Below are 23,539 nucleotides of genomic sequence, written 5' to 3'. Positions count from 1 at the left end.
GAGTATATATGGTATTTGCTCTTTTGTGATTAACTCATTTCACTGTGCATAATGATTATAAATAGAATAATTTCATTCTTCTTAATAGCTGAATAATATTCCACGGAGTAGCTGCACCACAGTTTCTTTAACCACTCCTCCTTGGACTCACATCTGGATTGTTTCCATATCTTTGCTATTGTAGATTGTGCTGCTGTAAATATAGGATTACAGATCCCCTTCTCACATGTAGATTTTACCTCTATTGGGTATATTCCTAGAAGTTGGATAGCTGGGTCACATGGCAGGTTTATTTGCAGTTTTCCAAGCACTCTCCATACTGACTGCCACAGTGGTTGTACTAGCCTACACTCCCACCATCAGTGAAGGAGGGTGCTTTCTCCCCACATCCGTGCCAGTAGGTGTTGTTAGTAGAGTTCTGAATGTAGGCCAGTCTCACTGGAGTTAGGTGGTACCTCAACGTGGTTTTCATTTGTCCCTCTCTTATGGCTAGGGAGCCTGAGCATCTTTTCATATATCTGTTAGCCATTTGAATCTGTTCTTTTGAGAAATGTCTGTTCATTTCTTCTAGCCATTTTGTTGAAGCTCTTTGTAGATCCTGGATATTACTCCCCTATTACTTGTGTAGTATGTAAAAATTTTCTTCCATTCTGTTGATTGCTTCTTTACTTTGTTAATTGTTTCCTTTGCTGTACAGAAGTTTTTTAGTTAGATGTGGTCCCACTTGTTCATTTTGGCTTTGACTGCCTGTGATTTTGGCGTCTTTTCTAAGAAGTCTTTCCCTGTTCCTATATCTTGGAGTGTGCTTCCTATGTCTTCCTTTAATAGTTGGATGGTTTCTGGGTGTAGATCTAGGTCCTTGATCCATTTAGTGCTAAGTTTCATATAATGTGACATGTGTGGGTCTTGCTTCTTAGTTCTGCATGCTGCTATCCAGTTGTCCCAACAGCATTTGTTGAGGAGACCAGGCTTTTTCCCTGGATTGTTTTCAGTTTTCTTGCCAAAAATTAGTTGACTATACATGTGTGGGCTCCCTTCTGGTGTTTCTATTCTGTTCCAATGATCTCCTCTGTTTCTGTACCAGTACCAGACTGTTTTTATAGACACTGTTCTGTAGTATGTCTTGAGGTCTGGAATATCTTTGGGTATTTGTGATCTCTTTTGTTTCCAGATGAACATTTGTATCACCTTTTCTATTTCTGAGAAGAATGTTGTTGGGATTTTGATTGGGATTGTGTTGAATCTTGTATTGATTTTGATAATATGGTCATTTTGATAATGTTGATCCTGCCAATCCAAGAACATGGTAAGGTTCTCCATTTTTTAAGGTCTTCTTGTTTTTCCTTTTTAAATGATTTATACTTTTCATCATAGAGGTCTTCACATATTTGTTTAGCTTAATTCCTAGGTATTTAAGATTCCTCTCTTCTATTTTAAAGGGTACTGTACTTACAATTTCTTTCTCAGCCATGGAATTATTTGCATACACTAGTGCCATCGATTTGTGTTCAGTAATTTTGTATCCTGCTACTCTGCCAAAGTCTCTTATGAGTTCCAATAGTCTCTTCACTGAGCCTTTTGGTTCTCCTATGTAGAAAATCATGTCATCTGCAAATAGCAATAATTTTAATTCCTCACTTCCAATTTGTATTCATTTTTCTTGCCTAATAGCTCTGGCAAGGACTTCCAAAACTATATTGAAGAGTAGTAGTGATAGTGGACATCCTTTTTAGTTCCAGATTTTAGTGGGAAGGCTTCCAATCTTTTCCCACTTAGTATGATGCTGGCATTGGGATTTTTGTAAACTGTTTTGATTGTGTTGTAGAATGTTCCTTCTATGCCTATCTTATTTAGGGTTTTCAGCATGAAGTGGTGTTGGATTGTGTCAAACGCCTTCTCTGCATCTAATGAGAGGATCATATGGTTTTTATTTTTCAATTTGTTGATGTGATGTATCACATTTATTGTTTTGCAGATATTGAACCATCTCTGCATGCCTGGGATGAATCCCACCTGGTCGGAATGAATGATCTGCCTGATGTGCTGTTGGATCCTGTTGGATAGTATTTTATTGAGGATCTTTGCATCTATGTTCATCAAGGATATTGGTCTGTAGTTCTCTTTTTCTGTTGTTTCTCTATCTGGCTTTGGTATTAAGGTGATATTAGCTTCATAGAAACAGCCTGGAAGGACCGCCTCTCTTTTTATTGTTTGAAAAAGTTTGTGTAGGGCTGGGGAAAGTTCCTCTTGAAATGTTTGGTAGAATTCAGCATTGAAGCCATCATGTCCAGGACTTTTCTTTGTTGGGAGGGCTTTAATTACTGACTTAATCTCAGTGCATGTTATTGGGCTGTTTAGATTCTGAATTGCTTCTTGATTCAATTTTGGTGGATTGTATGTGTCCAAAAATCTATCCATCTCTTCTAGGTCTTCTGATTTGTTTGCATATTGCTGCTTGTATAGTTTCTGATGATTCTTTGTATTTCTGAGGTATCTGTTGTTATATCTCCTTTCTCATCTCTGATACTATTGATGCATATTTTCTCCCTCCTTTTTTTGACTAGTTGAGCTAGTGAGTAGTCTATTTTGTTGAATTTCTCAAAGAATCAGCACTCTGAATGATTGATCTTAAGTATAGTTCTCTTGGTCTCTATTTGGTTTATTTCCTCCCTTATTTTGATGATTTATTTTTTCCTATTAATCCTGGGATTGCTTTGTTGTTGTGTTTCTAATTCTTTCAGCTGTAAGGTTAGCTGATTGACTTGGTGCTTTTCTAGTTCCTTGACATAAGCACTGATTGAGATGAACTCCCCTCTTAGTACTGCCTTCATTGTATCCCATAAGTTTTGATATGTTGTGGTGATGTCTTCATTTGTTTCAAGCAGTTTTTAAAATTTCCCCTTTGATTTTCTCTCTAACACACTGCTCATTTAGTAATATATTATTCAGTCTCTATGTGTTTGCAAGTCTTCCTTGGTGTTTCGACTTCTTGGTCTCTAGCTTCACTCCTTGGTGGTCTGAGAAGATGCATGGCATATTACTCTTAATATGTCATTCCCCGATATTGTAAAAGAAAAAACACATACTTTTCTTTTTATAAAAAAATGTTTTTATTTGATTGAATGCCCAAATGACAGAGACAGACAGAGGGACATTCCACCCATTTCCAAATATCTTAAAGCATCAAATCCGAGATAGCCCAAAGTGATGAGCCTGGAGCTGCATGTTGTTTTCCTATGTGGGTAACACTGATGCAGGTACTGTTCCATTCCTTGCTGTCTATCATGATGTGGAATAGTTGGAATTGAGAGTGGAAACAGAACTCAGAACCTAGCTATTCTGACAGTTGGTGCAGGTATTCCTAAGTATAACAGCCACTGTATCATATATCTGCCATAATTATATTGTAAACACACATAGGGCCAGAGCTATGATGAACTGTTTTAATCTTCTGTCTCAATTTTACAGTTCTAATATGAGCCATGGCTTGATTGCCAGCTGTTCAGCTCCTGAACAAGCTTGCTGCTTTTGTTCCTTGAAAGGATGTAGAAGAAAGCCCAAGTGCTTGGGTCCCTGAAACCCACATGAAGACCAGCATGTTGTTCTAATTCCTGCATTTGGCCTTGCCTAGACTTTGCTCTTGCAGTTATTTGGGGATTGAGGTAGTGGATGGCTTCTCTCTCTCTCTCTCTCTCTCCCCCTCCCCCCGCCACTCTGACTTTGAAATAGGTCTTTCCAAAATAAAATCACCAAATATAAAAAGCAAATGAATTAGGTCCTCATTGTGTGAAACAGAATAAATTAGGTGATGCTGGAGCTAAAATATGAATATATGTAATGCTATTTCAAAAAAAAAAAAATCCACATCTAGCATGATGGCACAATTGGCTAATCTTCCACTTTCAAGCACTGGGACCCCATATGGCCACCAGTTAATGTCCTGGTTGTCCACTTCCAGTTCAGCCTCATGCTTGTAGCCTCTGCAAGCATTTCAGGACAGCCCAAAGCCTTGAGGTCCTGCATCCTTGTGAGAGAACCGGAACAAGCTCCTGGTTCCTGGTTCCTGGCTTTGGTTCAGCTCAGCTCAGCTCCGTTATGGCCATTTGAGGAGTGAACTAACAGATGTAAGATCTTTCTCTCTCTGTATCTCTCTATAAAACTGTCTTTCCAATGAAATGAATAAATATTTAAAAATATCTTTCAGAAGTTGGTATAACATAAGGTTACATCTAACTAACATACTTATGAGAATGTAATAAACAGAAGACCAGAAGAAAGGGATTCTTTCATACTAGAATTATCAGGAAATACCTATAAAGAAAAAGACCATTCAGTTAAAAGCAGTCTGGGAAAGCAAGCAGGATTTTTAGTTCAAGAGGTAAATAGAAGTTAAGGGATGAACGTTAGAAGTAAAAATGTATACGGTGATTTTTTAAAAATAGCGTAACAGTAAGAATGAAAGAGGTGTACATGGGTTTAAATGTGAATTAATATGAGTAGAAAATAGTAAGATTTAGATCTTGACCTGAAGTAAACTACAACAGACAGGGAGAGGACATAAAACAAATCATACGCAATATCATTTGGAAATTGCTATAAGTTTTATATGGGTAGTAAATGAGAGCAAATTAAGTTAATATAATTATTCATGCATATTTTTCTGTATTTCTATTTTAGAATGCATTTGAATAAACTTAGTTTCATCAAACTCTAACAAAGAATAAAGTAAAACAAAATTCTTTGCATTTCAATGCTAAACAAATCACTAGTTACAATTTAAATATATTTAAATATATTATTTTTATCCATCTAAAGCTTCTCTATTTATGTGTCATAACTACACACTGAATTTTAATGTTTTATTTTTAATTCAGGCTACTCAGTAATACAGAAAGTTTTGTATTCAATAATATAGAAAGCTGTGTATTCAATAATACAGAAAATTCAATATATCATCTAAAATTATAAAACCAATAGAATAGAATTTTGTCTCATCTTAATACAACAAATATAAATTATCAACAAGGTTATAATATATAATTCATATTTGCACAAATAGCATAGTGCTTAATTTTTTTAATGAGCAAAATAATTCAAATTCAATCATTGACAATATTAATTGAAGCCCATTTTGTCCCAAATGTTATTATAGCCTTTGGGGATAAAATGACAAATTGGAGGGCAGAAAGCTGCCTTCTTGTGCCTAGATTATTACAGTAATGACACATAATATGATATAATTTCCAACTATGAAAAGAAAAAAATAGGTTAAAGTTGTATTACCTGATTGATGCAGCTTAAGAGTGCATGCTACTACACGCATGTAATATGAAGATTATTTTAGACAGGGGGATGGAAACTGCTACCAAAAAAGATGGCATTGTGGAAAATATCTGAATATAAGGGAAAAAATTAAAGGAAAAAGAGGTACATATGTACTGAATCATGAAAATTATTATTTCCTGAAAACTTGGATTCCCTCGGCAATTTAAACTAATGTATGTCTGTTTTTTTAAATTTTTGCTGCCCATCTAAACAATGCCATGGGAAGGAATAATTTTCTGGCTGTAAAACAGTTCAGAAATCACCTATCTGGTTTCTGGTTTTATAAGAACTGAGAATTCAAGGTGAATTCAAGTTAAATTAAAAATTCTAATACCCGACATTAAACTCTAACTGCATTGCAACTTTACTAAAAGAATTTCTTTTAAAACAAGAGTTTCATATTTGTGCAGTAGTATCCTTGAATAGATCAAAAGCCAGAAAACTTTGTTTCTGACTGAATTATCAAGGTCACTAAAACACAAACGCTAACAAACATTTTACTGTATAAAACTCATTAGCAAAATGATGAAAGTATGAAAAAATGAAAGTGGGGAGATGTTTTTGGTGGTTGTTTTTAAACGCGATACCTGAAAGCAGCAGTTCCATGTTGCTATTGCTCAATGTCGCATTAACTCTCCCAGTGGAAGCATTGAAGCTGGTAACTGTCAAGGTCATGGGCTGTTTCCTTCCTTTGAAATTGTAAGAGCCTTTCCATATGTAATTCTGGGCAAATACATCATCAGGCACTGTGAATAAATTAAATAAAGGACATGTTAATTATGCAACATTCTATAAATAAAAGCTTTAACCTCCTTATTAAACAATTTTAGTCACTGAATAATGACATTTTGCTGATCACACAATAATGCTGAACATGTATTTATAAAATGAATTCTTCAAGTAGAGTGTCAATTTTTTTAGAATTAAGGTGTAATCTAGACTTGCTCAAATTTCAGGAACAGGAAAATCAGCAGTGCCACCAAAAGTCATAGCTTATACTTGTAGCACACAAATTTAAGGCTCGTTAACTTTACATTTCCATTATCAGGAAAACAAAATGATTTTGCTGAGCAAGTCATCCATTCATGAGTCTGAGGTGCCTCCTTCCTGGTAGCAGTCTGAAGAGTGCTGTGAGATGGTGAAGAGTTCTGTGCCCACCCTCTACCCTGCAAACGGGCCCTGGAAGACCCGGGGAGGAATTGTTCTTTTCTGTCCATTACTTATGCACTCAGTTTTCCCAATAGTAATATACATTTAGTGGCTATGTAGTCAGAATCACAATACATCCATTGTATGACTTTGCAACCTTTGTCAAACCACCATTCTAAGGGCTGTCTAACCAAACCCACAGGACAATACCATGCTGTGTATGTATGTGGGACCAGTGCTCATGAGCTTGATACAATCTCAAAGTAAAAGTTTTTGATTTGATAAAGACCTTAAAGAGTATTTTTTTTCCCCTAAAGTGTTTCTTCCTTAAAAGTAATTTGCAGGAGTTAATAATAATCTAAAATGTCCAACATTAGAAAAATAAAACATATTGGATACTTGTCAGTTGTGGAAATTAAAGGAGAATCAAAGAAAGGTTTTCTAAAGGCAGCATCTTAGGAAGAGAAGGCACAGAATACATGTTGCATCTCATTTTATTTTTCATGGCTTGTTCCTTGACTGCTCTGTGGTATCCCCAAAGGTTTGAAATCTGCTGTACCTAATGATCATGTGTCCACAGTGTTTAGGAGAATTGCAGAGTGTTGGTTTAAGGAGATGAAAGCAAACCTCAGGAGACCACAGCAATGGGAAGAAACAGGTAGCAACAACAGAAAATCAGGTGTTTTTTTTTTTTTTTTTAAGATCAATAATTGATGGGTAGTAAATGTTTCAACCTCTGGCTCTAAAGAAAAAGTACTCTGATTTCTTTGATTGAAAAAAAAAAAACGTTCTCCTAACGGAAATTTTCAAGTTAACAAAACAATGTCACTGACTGTGAAGGTAAGAGAATATACAGTTGGACTAACGAATGCTGGCAGTACCCTCCAGGTTTCCCATACATAACTGGGAGTATAGCACATGGCGGCATACATAGATACAATGTGGTCATGTGCAACTACAATGAAAATAATTTCTTATTGTCAAATCTACTTTGAGATTTCAATACAATTATGTCTTTGGCGATCCTCTGTAAACTAGAGTCATCCGACAAGCAGTGAGGGATCTGTCAGTGAGAAGAAAGATATTGATGGTCACGAACATTTCGTTCAAAACACATGAGATTAGATATAGCTTAACAGCATTGTCAAATATGCTATCACACTCCTGACTCCGAAGAAACCACCAACTTGAATCGTACTTTTGAGCAATCTAATCATGGTGTCATTCATGACGCTAAAAGGTACTCTGAAAACGTTTTATTTAAAAGTACATGGTTGCTATAGAGATTTTATAGATTATCTTCCTCTGAGTAAGGAACTATTTTTCTTTAAAATGTATTGAAAATTTTAAAAAATCATTAAAAGATGGGTAATTCTAGTTGGTATTTGCAAACATTGCAATCATTGTAATTTTTGTGTGTTTATACACCTAATATTTATTTATACACCTAATTTTTACCTAACAATAAAATATTCTTTAACATTTATGATGAATAAAATATTGTTTCTGATGTATTATTTTGACTAAACTGTTGTTTTGTTTGCTAAGATATAAATTTTCCTCTGTAATCGTGAAGCAAATGATCCTATAATTTATTGATTTGAAACAAATTTATCTGCAATATTACAACTATGTCAGATGCGTGTAATAATAATATTGTTTGAAAATGTTTTATAAAACATTTCATATTCCTTTACAGTTTGGTATGGCACATTAATATGAACACATTTTTCTTATTTTTCTATGTATAAATAATTGTAATGAGACCTATATTTGTGATAGGATTATCTAGCCTTTCTTTTGCAAATTAAATCTACTGAAATGTACTTCCAGTGCCTGGTCTGATAACCTAGCAGCTAAAGTTCTCATCTTGAATGCGCTGAGATCCCATATCTGCCTTTCTTGTAAAAAATAAATAAAAAAATCTTTTAAAAAATGTACTTCCAAATAATTTGTCCTTTCCTTATTTTTGAAGGTATTCTCTTAATACATCCCTAATTTGTTTAATCTGCTCTCTATAGAGTTAATGTGAAAATTTCCTTTGTTTAATATTATTTTGGTAAGAAATGTTTCTATATTTTTTTTTTTTTGTTAATAAAACCCTTGGGCTCTATTAGGATTTTCTACGCATTTTGGAGTTTGACTTTTATCATTACATTGATCTCAGACTTGTCATGGGTGTTTCTATAAAAATCTTTTTTTTAACAACAGAGTCCATTTATTTTGAGATTTTCATTGTTTCTAATGTAAATATTTCAGGCAAGCAGTTGACATCACAACTCTGTTGTTGCTACAATTCTCATGCTTTGATGTTTACCTCATTCATTACAATTAAATGTAATATATTCTCCCTTAATTCTTTCAAATTTATTTATTTATTTATTTTTATTTATTTATCTCCTGAATTATTTATCTGCTCTGAATATCTAACATTTGGGAATTTAAAGAAATATTAATTTATTCTTAACTTGCATTGTATATGGCCATAAAGTATGTCTGAAAATGAACTCTGCATTGAAACTTTTTTTTGTTATTAGTTGTTACAGCAGTTTCAGGAATCTTTGAGGACAATATATATTCTGTACTTGTTTCATAATGAACATTTCCTAAATGTATATTTTGTCATCTTTTACTTTTTCCATATTGTTGTCTAACGTTGCATGTTAGATGTATCTGTTAGGTGACCCCTACCTTTTAGTGCCTAGGACTGACAGGCTTACAGGTGATATGCTGGGGCTCATATAACATTTATCCACTTTTAGATTAAGTATGTCTCTTGAAAAATTCTAGGTATACATTGACAATTATTTTTCTCAGGTTTTAGTGCTAACACCATCTTATAAAGACATATTCTCTCCTTACCTTACTGGTAATCAAAAAGTTTTCATTGAGTATTAAAAATATTGATAAAAAGCCCCCCAGAGACTTATGGGCACTGTGCTTTTACAAAATGCACATCAAAAAGTTCTAAATCCATCTAAAATTACATTCTTATATTGTCTTTGGCCCAATAAAAGCAGGCCATATCTGTCTCCAAGTTAAAGATCAGATGTTAAGCCCTTAGTTTTATTTAGAGCTTTATTTTAATACCATATCAATAAGATGCTAAGGCTGAAAATGCGGCTCTTACACTGGAAGACTTTACTATGGACAAAGCAATTTGCATTTCATTTTCATGAAACTCATAATTTGTTTAATAATAGTATGTTTAACATTTTTAGAAAGACAAAGAAACAGATTTAGCATATAAAGCATACTATCTCTGCGGATATAGTCAGAAACTATTGAAATGATAATTAAAGTTTGTAAGATTTCAAAGCCCATGTTTTTAATGATGATGCCAGGTTTTGAACACTTCAATTTAAGTCAAATAATGAAAAATAAACTATATAAATTCTAGTGTTCATCATTCAGTCTCATACTAAATATATATCTGGTTTTTAAAAATTCTAAAGTTAAGTACATTGAATAAGATCTCATTTTTGCTTAAATACTCTAAATAAAATATTGTCATTATTTTATGACCACTCATAGATATTCTTCAAGAAATATTTTATTTATAATTATAAACAATATTTTTAACAAAGAACTCTAAGCAATATTTTAGAATAGTAGTGGTATCACATTACTATAAATTCAATGTTTCTTATATACATGATAAAATTCAAGATGATTGAATTCATAACTTTGCCAAAATAAATACATGTTTATATCAAGAGAATAAAGGAAAAATTACTTCTAGAAAGATATATAAAAGTACTAACCACTTAGCTTTGGACTGGGTGTTCCTAGTGCAGGTCTAGGATCTTTCACCAATATTTTAGAACCAGCTAAGAAAAGAAATGGAAACTTTTAACAAGTTTGTATATTAGAAACACACACACACATACACACACACACAGAATGTGATACACAACTAATTCTATGATCTTAGAAATCATTATTTTCAACATAATGTCTTTTAATTATGGTATCTCAATCCTTTACTCAATATTGTTGTTTAAAAATGAACACCAATAATTAACCCCATTATCATGCAGTCATCAAGGGACGCATTAATGCTGCCATGTCATCTTGGGATACTGTTTCTTTTATGGGTTTGGGTTAACATAGAAAATGGTTGTTTTCAACATGGAAGCTGAGGTCAGAGGGTAGACAACTGTTGAGAAAAAGCCACTGTGGGGTTCTATTTAAGGATCAAAATTTGTTGAAATAGTTCATGGTATACCAGCACCTGGGTAGACTTAAATATGAACATCTTTAAAATTTTAAGCCAAAACAAAAGTATTCTAAAGTTGGCAAAATCTTGTGCTGAAATGGACTGAAAAGTTGCAGCAGCTACAATATACAATGTTTTTCAGATAACGTATTCTAAAAATACCCTGATGTCTTTTAAAGACTTTAGGAGGAATACTTTGGGATTAACACAACATTAGCTGCAAAGGGACAAAAAGTTTAGAAAGGAGTAAGTATTGATATACCCAAATGAGGCAAAAAGCCTACTGCTATAACCCCTGTGAAGATAATGCTTCAGTAGTGACAATAAAACAGAAAGCATATTGACAAAAAAGCTGTTGAATTTGTGATGGATTCCTAGTGTGATAAACAGACTACTTATTTATAATATTATATGATGTCAGTTTCACTGGGATAGATGATAGTAAAAGAAAATAAATATAAAATGTATATTGCTTTAGTTCTGTATATATTGAGTACTGCAGTGTCCTTGAGAAATTCAACTAAGAATTGGCAAGCAAGCAAGTATATCCATAAACCTTATGCTAAACAAAGATGATGAAAGAGTTAGAAATATTCATCTATCAGTTACTGCCTTACAAGATGCTACTGAAGACATTGACTTGAATAATATCCTCTTGATAAGATATGGATGAAAGGAGGAAATGAAAAAGTACTGACCCCTTAGAAAAACATGAGTAGAAGGGAATGCATTTATAAAATAAAAGGATAGTTAGTTGATATAGGAATTAAGAAGGAGCAAAACACTCATTCAAAGTACATCTACTGAATAGTTTCAATATTAAAGGCACTTGAATGACACATTGATCCAGAAGGTACTGACATTACATTCTAGATCTGGAAATGCAAATAAGACTGGAGAGTGGAGACTGATGATAACAAGTAAGCAAATAAACTAATAAAATGTTGTCATAAAAGAAGGAATTCTATCATGAACCTACATTTATAAAGGAGAATAACCAGGGTCATGTTTGGTTGGTTAAGAGAAGATAGGGAGAAAAAATCATGAAAGAATAAATCTATAATTTTGTGAATATAAAATACATGGGGCCGGTGTGCTGGGGCAGCACGTTAATTTGCTATTGGCGATGCTGGCATCCCCTATCAGACTTGGGTAGTGTCCCAGCTGCTCATCTTCCAAATAAGCTCCCTGCAAGTGTGCCTGGGTCCGCAGTTGAAGATGGCAATTTGGGCCTCTGGATGTTTCATTGGTGATAAGAAAAACGAGTTTTAAGTTTGTTGACAATAAGAGAAAAGATTCTATTAATGATCTCATCAAAAACATTTTTTCTTTCTTATGGAAATGTAGCCCCCTCTCCTCTGGACTACTTCTATGTCTTGTCCAACACAGGATTCTTCTGAACAATCAGCAATGAGAGTGGCTGCTTCTCTTAGAAATGATCAAAATAACATATAATGATAACTCTGCTTCTGAGTAACAGATTTGGGAATAAGCAACAATGATAGTCTTGAATATGGATTTTTTTTTTTCTGAACAAACTGTGGGAAATCCTCTTTCTATTATGGCGATTTTGGAAGAAAGGATTGAAACCAGGAATTCTGGAACCACTCTTTGAGACCAAGGGTTGAATACTATACCTTTCAAGTTTTATGTTTTAAACTGGAACCTCAAAATATGTTCTTATTTGAAAGTGTATCGTTGAAGATATAGTTAATTAGAGGTCTCAAGAGGAATTATTCCTAAAATGAAGTCATTTAAGAAGAGGATGGTGTCATTTTAGAGGAGGAGAACACACAGAGAGTCATACATAAAAGGGCACGTGATGAAGGAGGCAGAAGCTGTTGTGAGGTTATGGGTCAAGAAAGCCATTTCCAGTGCTCTCATAAGATAGGAACAGCATGCAATGCTTTCTTTCCCTGGTGCTTATAGAAGCTAATACATTGCAAGCAATATCTTCATGTGGCTTTCAGGACTACTAAAAAAAATAAATCTTTTATATTAAATCAACTAATTTGTTGTACTTGTGAATAAGACCCTAGAAAACAAGCTACAGACCTGGTAAGAGTGAATTGAGAAAGAAAAACAGTAGAATAATAATCAGGATAGAATGGATGTTACAGGAAAAAAATCAATATTATTCCTATGCCTCTGGATTCAGAAGAGTCATACTATTTCAACTGTTTTTGAAGTTGACCAACCAAGTTTTCTTACTCTTTGCCAATCTAAGTTGATTTTCCATCTCTTGCTTTCAAGGAGCACCCAATAGTTAAATCTCCTAAGTAAAAAGTTTCTGTAGACAGAACTCACCTTCACAAACAGGAACTTTTCCAGTCCATGTGTTGTCAGATCTACACACTCTATGCTCTGTTCCACCTGCTAAGAAAAAGCCTGGCTGGCAAGTGTAGATTAGTGTATACCCATGGGATGGAAGGTCCATTCCTACCACATTTGCATGAGCAGGAGTTTCTGGTTGTTTACAGCTGTGGGCTATATTAAGAAAAGAGAATGGATTTAATATGCTTATAGTCATGTTAAGAAAACTTCGAGATAGAAACCACGATATGTATTTCAGACTTAGTTTTATGCTATTTTTCCTCAACAAGAGTCAGAATTTAAGGAGAGAGTGAAAGGAAACAGAAACAGATAAAGCTGAAATTTATTTGTTTTTGCATATTTTAAAAGACCATACAGTATCCCTGAGCAATATCTATTTTCAAGTGGTGAAGGAAGTACTATCAACTTGGTATCAGGAACACTTAGAAGCTTCCAGAGATCCTGAAAATCATTTCACAATTCTGTCCAATGTGTCTAGATATATTTCTATTGTTAAATATTCTTAGTTTTCCTCACACTTTCAATGGTTATTTATGCAAGTATTTTTTTTTTAATTAGGGGTTCTTAGAGCACTTTAAATAGACAGATCCAGATCCATGAACCTATAAAACTACTCACTATCCCAAACTATCAGGTAGCCAAACTAGTTGCAATAGCTTAAAACTGTGCTTTGTGCCTTCTGAATTCTTTTAAAACTGTTTTCCATGAGGCTTAGCCTATAAAATAATAAAGCATGCTTGGCATAATTAATAATAATCTAAAATCAATTTTATAATCTGGTATATTGATGCAACTATGTTTTCACTCTTAGAAAACAAAACCCACATAAATTCCAACCATGGTAAGACTCATTTATTGCCCACGGTGCTTACGTAGGCATTCAGGCTGAATTCCGCTCCATGTGAGGTCAGGGAGGCAAGTGCGGGTTGTAGATCCTTGTAGAAGGTATCCCTTTTTACAGTGGAACTGCACAACACTTCCCACCTGTAGCAATTGAAAGGTAAGCAATGAACAATACAACTTCAAACACTGAAGCTATTAGAAAGAAATCTTACTGAAGCTAGTGGTGTTAATAGAATTATACTTTGACAGTCCCGATTACATACTGAAATTTTAAGGTTGTAGAGTTAAGATAAACACATAGAGCAATTGTTGTCAAAGCATGGGTTCCACACTACCATTAACATCATCAAAAGACTTGCCAGAATGTAAAATCTAGGGCATTACCACTGAACCATGGATTCAGAAACTTGCAGTGGGTACCAATAGTTTTAATAAGGCCTCCAGGTGATTTCAACAGACATTAAAGTTTGAGAATGAGAATATATAAGTAGAGAAGGTATTATATATGAAACTTAAAATATATATCATGTTTTATGAACACAAAAGTACATTTCATTGTTTGGCATGAATATTTCACAAAGTGACCAGGGGAGCTGATGGATAATGTAGGAAGCAATGGGCTGTAGAAAATAAATTAGAAGGTCCCAAAGTAACATATTTGTGGTTCCAATTCTGCAACTAGCTTTATTTTCATAAGTCATATTTCCTCTTGGAGACTCAAATTCTCATTTATAAATCATATTGTTTGTCTTCAGATTTATTTTAAGGATTAAATTAAATAGGATATATAATGAACTATCACACAGGTTTTAAATAAACTATAGTTATAATAAGTAGAGAAGTTGGAAGTCTGCACAATAATGAGATTCTGAAGTGTCTCAAATAGCAGGAAATGGTATTTGAAAGATTGATGATCAGGTAGTCTATTCACGAAGATGACCACTATCATTTGAGATTAAAGTGGAAAGGGCTAGTCTAATTTATGGCAATACGTTGGGAGGGAAGTGATTTAGTCAAAATATATTACCAAGAAGCATTAACAAAATTTACAACACTATTAATGGTAGAAGATAAGGAATATTTACGTCTACTATTAAAAGTTCCCCTAGCAAATAGTATCTGAGAAGGCAAGACAGAATTTTGGTATTTATTACTGTCTCTATTTTCTCCCTTCTTGTTGGTCTCTACTATCACCAGTCAAAGTGATGTGAAGCTGACATGAATCTGTTATAACCTGATTCCTCAGGTTCATTTGCATCCTTGCAACTAAATATCATAATTTCTCTTGTAGTCAATGTCACTCAGAACAATACCATAGCAGAAACATTGAATTTCAATATCCACAGCTTACAACATTTATCCGTCTAATTATCTCATGATCTGTCTCCCATGACATTGTCATTCCTGTTACTAGATCTTTTATTTCTTGGTGCCCTATTCCGTTTAGCGCTATTACACTGATGACATCAAGGGCCGTCATTCTGGTTGTTGTGGTATGATAGACCCTTGGAACTGTGGTTCAGAGTCCACAATTTACATTCTCTCTCAGGTTGTACAATATGCTATTAAAGATTTTGACCTTTTAATATTGCTAAGATTATGTCCATTCTTTAGTAAAATTGATTCTATGACATCTTATGTGTTACATTCTTAATAAAGCCATATTTTGCCAATTCATGTTCCTGTCATTCAGTTAATCACCAAATACTAAGAATGTCACCTCCCAAATCCTTCTCTTGTAGTCCTCTTCTCTCCCTCTCATCTTGTATTTCCTGTTTCAGTCACCAATTTCTTTAGAGGCTTTGTTTCTCAAACTTGAGCATGCATTATATTTACCAAAAAACCTTCATCAAAGCACAATTACATTCTCTACAGAGTTTCTTTTCCTAGTTCTTACATTAAAAAATTTTGCTCAAAATTTGGGAAAAATATCTCCTTGTGTGTGTTTTCTCAGCAATTTTAAGTGCTGCCACCTGTCCTATGAAGTCATCAATCTAAGTTGACCCAAATTGCTCCAAAGTAATCAGATATTTTAAGCCACAGATTGTATTTTCCTTGTGCACTCAACTTAAAATTATCAGCTTAAACATGTTGGATAAACATAAGGAAGGATATCTAATTATTTCATATAAAATTAGCTGATTATTCAATATAAGACTATTTCATTTATCATCAAAGTGCAGTTATATTACCTGTTGCTATACAAAATTTAAATTGTTCTGTTTACTCTTTAGAGGATAAATTTGGGCAAATTAATTAAATGTATATATTACACACAAAGCATATTCTAGATTATATGCATTTTGTTTTACTTTTTAAGATTTTCCTCATTGCAATAGCTTAAATATTCTGAAGTCACAATAAATATTGTTTAAAATATTAACCAGATACCATAGATTTAATTTTTAATACAATGTTTTTTCATTTTATTATAAAAATACTACAGTGACACAGTTGTAGGATTTACATTGAAATATTGGGAAACTTTCAGTCTTTTGCTCAGGACGAACTTTTTTTTTTCTTTATTGATTACATTGTTGATTACATTGTGTTTATGAGCCATTGTTCCGTAGGTAATGGGATTCCCATGGGATTCCCCCCATCCTCCCCCAATCCTCCCACCTTGGTGGATACCTCCACCTTGTTGTGTAAGGACAGTTTAAGTTCAGTTGAGATTCCCTCAATGCGAGCATATACCAAGCCTAGAGTCCAGTGTCTTGTTGTCCAGACAAGTATAACGCCTTCTTTGGGAGACCTCTTTGATTTGATGGTAAGGCCAAAATAGTAAAATCCCGATCAGTTGAAAGTCCCATCAGCCCCATATATAACTTTTTGGAACCAATTGACCTAGTGCTGAGTAAACAATATGTTGGAATTACATGTACACTCTTAACAACATCTTGCAACCATTTCAATGACTTTTTGACAGTTGAGGTGCCATACTGCTTTGGGTGGGGTATGCAGAGAAATCCTCCATACTTTGGTGAGGAGTACTTGTTCTTTGTGTTCTACCTGATTGTCTATTCCAAGATGTGTGTGTGTGTGTGTGTGTGTGTGTGTGTGTGTGTGTGTGTGTTTGGGGGTGAATCTCCACCTGCCTAACCCATATGGGAGGCGACAGGTACATGGCACTCCGTGCCCTTGCTAACAGGATTTCCTTTGTAAACAACTCTGGGAAGTCAAATGTTACATTCATTCTGCTTTTCAGCAAATAACGAGACTGCCCTGAGATATAAATTCCTGTGCTTCCCGACCTTTAACTCCATTGGAGAGTACAGAAACAGACACATCTGTTAGCCAGTCACAATGTTGTTGCACTGTCGGATCACCCTTCTGCCTGCCTCCTTCTCCTATATAAGCTTCTGATTTCTCAGATAAACAGACATTCTTCACCACCAGTTTGCCTCCAGCGCCTCTGCTGCAGAATGGCACTGTCGCCTCACCCTTCAGTGGTCTTGGGTGCTGGACAGAAGACCCCTGAGGGCTAACGCTCACATGATTTGCAGTGCCTTTAATCTTACTCTAGCCCAAAGTGGTTTCTTTTATATAAAATTATTTCTCTATTGATTAAAAAGCCTTCTGAGAACTGGCATTATGGCATAGTGGCTTAACCTATAGCCTTAGACACTGTCACCTTATATTAGGGCTGGGTTTGGTTCCAGTTATTCTGCTTCCAATTCAGCTCCCTGCTAATATTTGCAGGAAAGAAGGAGAAAGCGGCTCTAGAATTTGGGCCCCTGCCACTCACGTAGGAGACCTGATGGAGCTCCAGGATCCTGGCTTTGGTTTGGCCCTGTCCTGTGCATTGAGGCCATTTGTATCAGTAGATGGAAGATACCTGTCTCTCTATATATCTTTCTCCCCCTCAATCTTTGTGTGTTCATTTCCATCCCTTTGCAACTCTTCATATAACTTAATTAATTAATTAATTAATACTTTCTAAAAGGATATGTTTCATACTTCAGAATATATTCATTTGGAATCCACTGATAGATTGGTATTAATTAAATTTATATTATTTTTCATAGTGTTGGCACTAAGTAGATTTAATATGTGTGTCTGTATGCAAATTTGCCATGTGCATATAAGACAGTTGATGTCTCTAAGTGCTCGTCCATGGCATATTTTAAATGTAAATATATGATCTTTACAGTTGATGTATTTTACATTAATATTTGTTTAAATAATAGAATATAATAGAAGTCTTTACCATATTTGACATCTAGCATATATCATATTTATTGTAGCATATAATAATTCAATAAATATTTATTAGACCAAATAATGGAATTTCAAGGTTATATTATCTATGTGGTAACATTTTTACTAATTTTAAGAGTCTTGGAATGCAGTTCATGATTCTAACATTTTTTGTAGGCTTCTTCTAAACTGAATAATTTCCAATTTCATTATTTCAAAGGTTATTTGCTAGGAAGCAAACATATTTTTTATTTTAGTCTGACTTAATTGCACAGACACTAATAGCGAAACTTACATTCTCTCAGGATCCTGTTACCTAATAGCTCTGTGATCATAACACACCAAATTGTGCTTAAATTTTCATGTCTGACAAGAAGGGCAAATGCTGCATAACTAGTTACTCATATTCAGAGTTTTGATCAATTAATAAAGCCTTTTATGGATATATGAATCCAAAGACTTCTAAAAATATTGATAATCGATATGGGCTGAGGTGCAGTTTTACATGCTGTATTATCTGGACAGAACTGAAGCAAATGAGAAGAATTGGAAATGCTATCAAATCAAATCAAATTTCACACTGTGGCTGAACTGTGGATAAATGGAAACTATTTTTAGTAATGAAAATATGGCACCTTAGATGAGCCCTTCCTTTAGAAATGAATGTTCTTCAGGTTCATACTGACTTTACTCAGAATAGCACAATTTTAAAAACCTTGCAACACAGGCAATTGGTAATGTGTAAATTGGCTATTACCTTTCAGAATCAGTATGCACTTTGTCTGCCCTTAAACCTCTGTTAAATAAAACTTGCGGAATCTCTACATAAAATCTAAATTGGAAAAAGAGAGAACAAGAACGGCATTTACACATGACTAGGCATGCTGCAGAATTCTAGCATAACAGTCCAGTTATGTGGTATATGATAGCTTTTTTGGTTCAATTATTTTACAGAAATCTCTCACATCAATGTCAGTGTTTAAAAATATTTAAAATTATATATGACAACTGCCCAATTGAAGTGCCACATTGTTTATTTTCTGTCTCAGCAGTTGTGTATTTAGCCTGTTTCCTCTGTATTCTTTCCTCATTACCTGCCTTCATCTTCCTGCATGGTGTACTCCTCTATTCACTCACTTATTACTTCTCTTGCAAACTCTGTACCACTTATAGATTTTGTAATTCTCATTGTTATCTCTATTTTTACTGTCATTCCTGTATTCAGTTAGACATTTTTCTTGTAGCATATTTTTCTTTTCACAATTTATTTCCAATCATTTATTTTCTGTTATCTTTTCTCTTGTGCTTATAAATGCAGAAGTGTAACTCCCCTGCCCCCTCCCCCCGCCCTATAAACACAAGAATTAAAGAGGACTTCTGGGTTAGTTTTTGTTTGTTTGTTTGTTTTGTTTTGCTTTTGCTTTTGCTCAACTGAATGGAAATATTTCACTATGCACTCACTTGAAATCCAAATGTATTGTTCTGTGATCCATGTCGAGGCACACCGGGATTGTCACAAGAGGTGCGGGTGGGTTCTAAGGAACAGATTAAAAATTTAGAATTTACAATGGCTGTTATTTCTCTTAAACTTTTTCAACAATCTGGTACTTTATGAAAGTGCTTTTGGTAAGAAACAGAATGTAAATCTAATAGCATCTCCTGATGGACAGAGGCCTATTAAACTTGGAGCAAGAAGTCAGGCAAACTAGAGCTGCTATGCTACAAAATTCTTAAAATTTGAACTCTCTTATATAACATAGTATCTAATTAACTTCAGCTACAAAGGAAAACAAAACATGTGAAAGAAATTCATAAGCCAAAAAGATTTAGCCAAGGACCTTACTAAATGGCGAGCTAAGATTTTCCTTAAAATACTAAGAGTTTTCATGAGAAACAGAATTTAGTAATTTAGATTTCACTAACACTGGCAAGATACTCAGACATGAGAATTAGAGGACTGGTAATTTTTGAGTTGGTTTATTTGAAGGATAATCTATTTGATAAGTTTAACATGTGGCATTTAATTTTAGGATTATAGAAAGGTATTTACAAACATTTGTAAATCAATACATATTCTCATACAACTTTGAAGCCAGTTCCTATTCACGGTATATGTATATATATTCTTTTTCATTTTACCAATATCCAACAAAATATACTCAAGTATTTTTAGAAGCTTAAATGCTAAAAATAATGCCATATATTCCACCAATATTTATATTCTAATTGCTTGTAATTTTGATTTTTTTATTTAGTTAAGAACTTAGTATAAAGAAAAACCATTAAATGTCATTATTACTTAATTGCAAAATTACTGAGCACCATCAATCTTTAATATTACCAATACAGTGAGGTGATGAACCACTCCATGTTCCATCTGCTTGACATATTCTGGTGCTTGATCCCACTAATATGAAAGGAGAATTGCAGTTGAATGAAACTTCTGACTGGTATATAAAGCTTTTGCCGTTTCGTTTCCCTTGGGCAGGTATACCTGGGTCACCACAGAACTTAGCTGAAAGTGAAAAGAATGACAGCTACAGCAAAGGTTTAGTATGAAGCAGAGTAAACAGCTCAGAAAAAAACTGTGACATCTAATTTATATATTGCACCAAAGTGATGCATTATTCACGATAAGCTATTTCAATAGAGTTGTATTTTTACTTTGTACCTACAGCAAAATCTAGTAAGTAAAAAAATCTATAGGGCACTTAAAAATTATGACAGGTATTTTTCACTTTGTAGACGTTTAAAAAATTAAACAATACTTTGTTGTTTTATCTTGTTGAGAATAAAATCTTATATTTGTATTAATATTCTAGGAAGATGAAATGTACTCCTGAAAAGGCATGTGATTCATAGTAACTGCTATGAGGAATCCACAGTGTTCCTGGTTGCACTCATCCGATTACTCGGCTATATTGCATAATTAACAGCAGAAAATGTTGGTCTCATCTTACTGTGAATACTCAAAACATATAATCTAGCATATTAGTTTCTTTTCAAAATGTTGCTGACTACATTAAGACAAAAGACAGCCATCGGAGTTCAAATCTATACAAAACCAAGGCATCTCCATGTTTACAACAACCACTGTAGTGATCAACTTGATAAGATTTTTAAATGCATTCATTAGATAAGCTCATTCGACATCTATTTACTAACTGCTGAAGATAAACACTCTCCTGCATGGATTTAGGCACTTGGACACATCATTTGTGGAATTTACATATGTATGAGAATAAAAAACGGGGAATGAACATTATAAAAATGAAAGGATGTGTGGGGAATGTAGTAAAGCCTGTGAACAAAAACATATCAGAGGAAGGATTATTAAGGTTAATGAACTAAACTAGCTTATGTGTGTGTGGTAAAGTGGTATATCACATGTAAAACATTTGAAAAAAGAAAGTGTTTTGCTCAAGAGAGTATTCTGGATACAGGAAATATGAAAAATAATGTCAATGTGAGTAGAACACAAATGAGATCAAATGTTTTAGATTCTAGGAGACATCTTAGGCAACTAAGAGCAAATACATTCAAGTTTTATTATTATACTAGAAGCTTTAATACATAATGCATCATTTTAAGCATTTTAAAATATACTCAATTAGAGCATGCTGATTTAACACCTGAAAGCTTGTCTCCCTCTAAAGTCTGCAAGCAGCAATGGGCAAATGCTCTTACATGTGTTTATTGAAAGAGAAAGGTTGACTACGTAAAGCAGCGTCCAGATCACATTGTTGAAAGTGACATCAGAACTCCAAATCTCACTGAATAGGATACTTATCAGAGCAGAAATAAACCCAGAATTTCCATGCCAAGGGGACTGTATGCCTACCCTAATCGTAGAATAACTTGGTCTGAGGCTCAGTGTTCAAAAAAATCATTTCCAGAAATTCTACAATTTAGGATAAACTTGGATTCCCAAACCTCTTGTAGCATTTTTTTCTTTTAAATACAGTTAAAAAAATAAAGTAGAAAATAGAGGAACCTTTCAAACAAAAACTGACACAAGGAAAACATAACGATCAGTGGCTTTTTGCCTTTCAACTTGAACCTTCAATTAGATATTGCAAATCTGGTTCCAATTTAGCATCCAGCACTTCTCACAATACAGGGCAGGAAAACTTTTTTAATATTTGTACATTAAGCATGCTTTGAATGAAATAAATTCCCCCTGTGCACATCATCAATGGCTATTTCAGCTTGAGAAATAGTTTCTGTCACTGTTATTTCACAATGTACTTCAAAGTGTTTCCCTTATTTATTTGTGCTGTGTCATTTTCCTCGGAATCGTATCTTTCCAAAACAACAGAAGGCAAGGCTAGAGATGCAATCACATAAAGCTCCTCAGTCACTTCTGCCCTTAGCCCTTCTCTTCTGTCTATGTGTTATTTATCTATTTTCTATTTGTGGATTTTCATGTAGCAAATCAAACTACCTCTTGATATCAGGGTTAGAGACACACGGCTTCCTTTTGGATGGCTTTAGTTCAGTCACATTTTACACAGAATTAAAGAAAAAAGATTTTCTCCTTACGAAAGCCAATGAAATGAATAAATTTGGTTCTTTGTTAAATTAGGTCATTTCTCTCCTGTCCATCTTTTCTGAACTTTAGTACCTGCTAGTTCCTTTGAATATGCATGTTTGTAATATACAAAAATAGATTTAAAATATGTGCTGGTTAAATTGTTTCATTTTGCCACTAAAACTATTATGAAATCAATACTGCTATACATAATTTTTGTACATTTACAAAAATTCCTTCAGGGCGTATACCTAGGTATAAAATTTATAAACAGTAAACACTGCAAGTCTTTAACTTGACTAAATAACAGCAACTAGTTTTCACAAATTACTGTGTCAATTCATAGCTTATAGAAGTTTATATTGCTCTAATCCTCAGCATGAGTTGATGTTATCTAAGTTTTTCTTTAGTATAATAATTAGGAAATATCTATCTTTTTTGCCCAATCTATTGTGTGGTCTTTTCAAGTTTAGGAAAAATTTATATACTCTAAATAGCATTATTATTTTCATACATTGACTATAAATATTGTTCACGTTTATGATGGATCTTCGATAATGCAGAATTTTAACCTGAATATTGCTCATAATTTTGACATTTGCAGTATGGGTTATGTCTTTCTTTGAGGCCATTTTAGATAGATTCTTACCAATTAGAACTTTCATTTTTAACTATTGTAACTGTAAATATGACATTGATTTGTATCTAAAATGACATTGAGATTATAGGTGAATGTGAATGTGTTAAACAGCTGTCTTTTGGCATTAATTAAAATGTCGATTCTTTCTTTCACTGTTCTATACTAAGTCAATTACTTCTAAATAATTCTGTGCTCTCAACAATACTGATTTATTTTATATTCCTGCAGCAATATCATACTGCCTAACAACTACAATGATAAAAGTAAATAGCTGCCACGGTCTCCTTTATACACAGGG

General features: G+C 33.9%; 1 protein-coding gene across 3 annotated transcripts in view; it reads right to left on the bottom strand.

Annotated features, from left to right (window-relative positions):
• The window catches only part of CSMD3 (CUB and Sushi multiple domains 3), an 873,364-nt gene that overhangs the window by 11,899 nt on the left and 837,926 nt on the right, over nt 1-23,539 (bottom strand). For all 3 annotated transcript variants that reach the window (XM_040979396.1, XM_040979397.1, XM_040979398.1), the window contains 6 exons: nt 20,412-20,585; nt 19,532-19,605; nt 13,900-14,011; nt 13,001-13,180; nt 10,239-10,304; nt 5,913-6,071 (listed from right to left, as the gene is read on the bottom strand). In XM_040979396.1, the coding sequence (XP_040835330.1) occupies nt 5,913-6,071; nt 10,239-10,304; nt 13,001-13,180; nt 13,900-14,011; nt 19,532-19,605; nt 20,412-20,585 (765 nt within the window). The remainder of the gene's footprint in view (nt 1-5,912; nt 6,072-10,238; nt 10,305-13,000; nt 13,181-13,899; nt 14,012-19,531; nt 19,606-20,411; nt 20,586-23,539) is intronic.

This window comes from Ochotona curzoniae, unplaced genomic scaffold (genome assembly GCF_017591425.1).
Source record: "Ochotona curzoniae isolate NIBS_2020 unplaced genomic scaffold, NIBS_Ocur_1.0 contig_3190, whole genome shotgun sequence".
In the NCBI taxonomy this organism is placed as follows: Eukaryota; Metazoa; Chordata; class Mammalia; order Lagomorpha; family Ochotonidae; genus Ochotona; species Ochotona curzoniae.
This window is presented reverse-complemented; position numbering and strand designations above follow the sequence as displayed.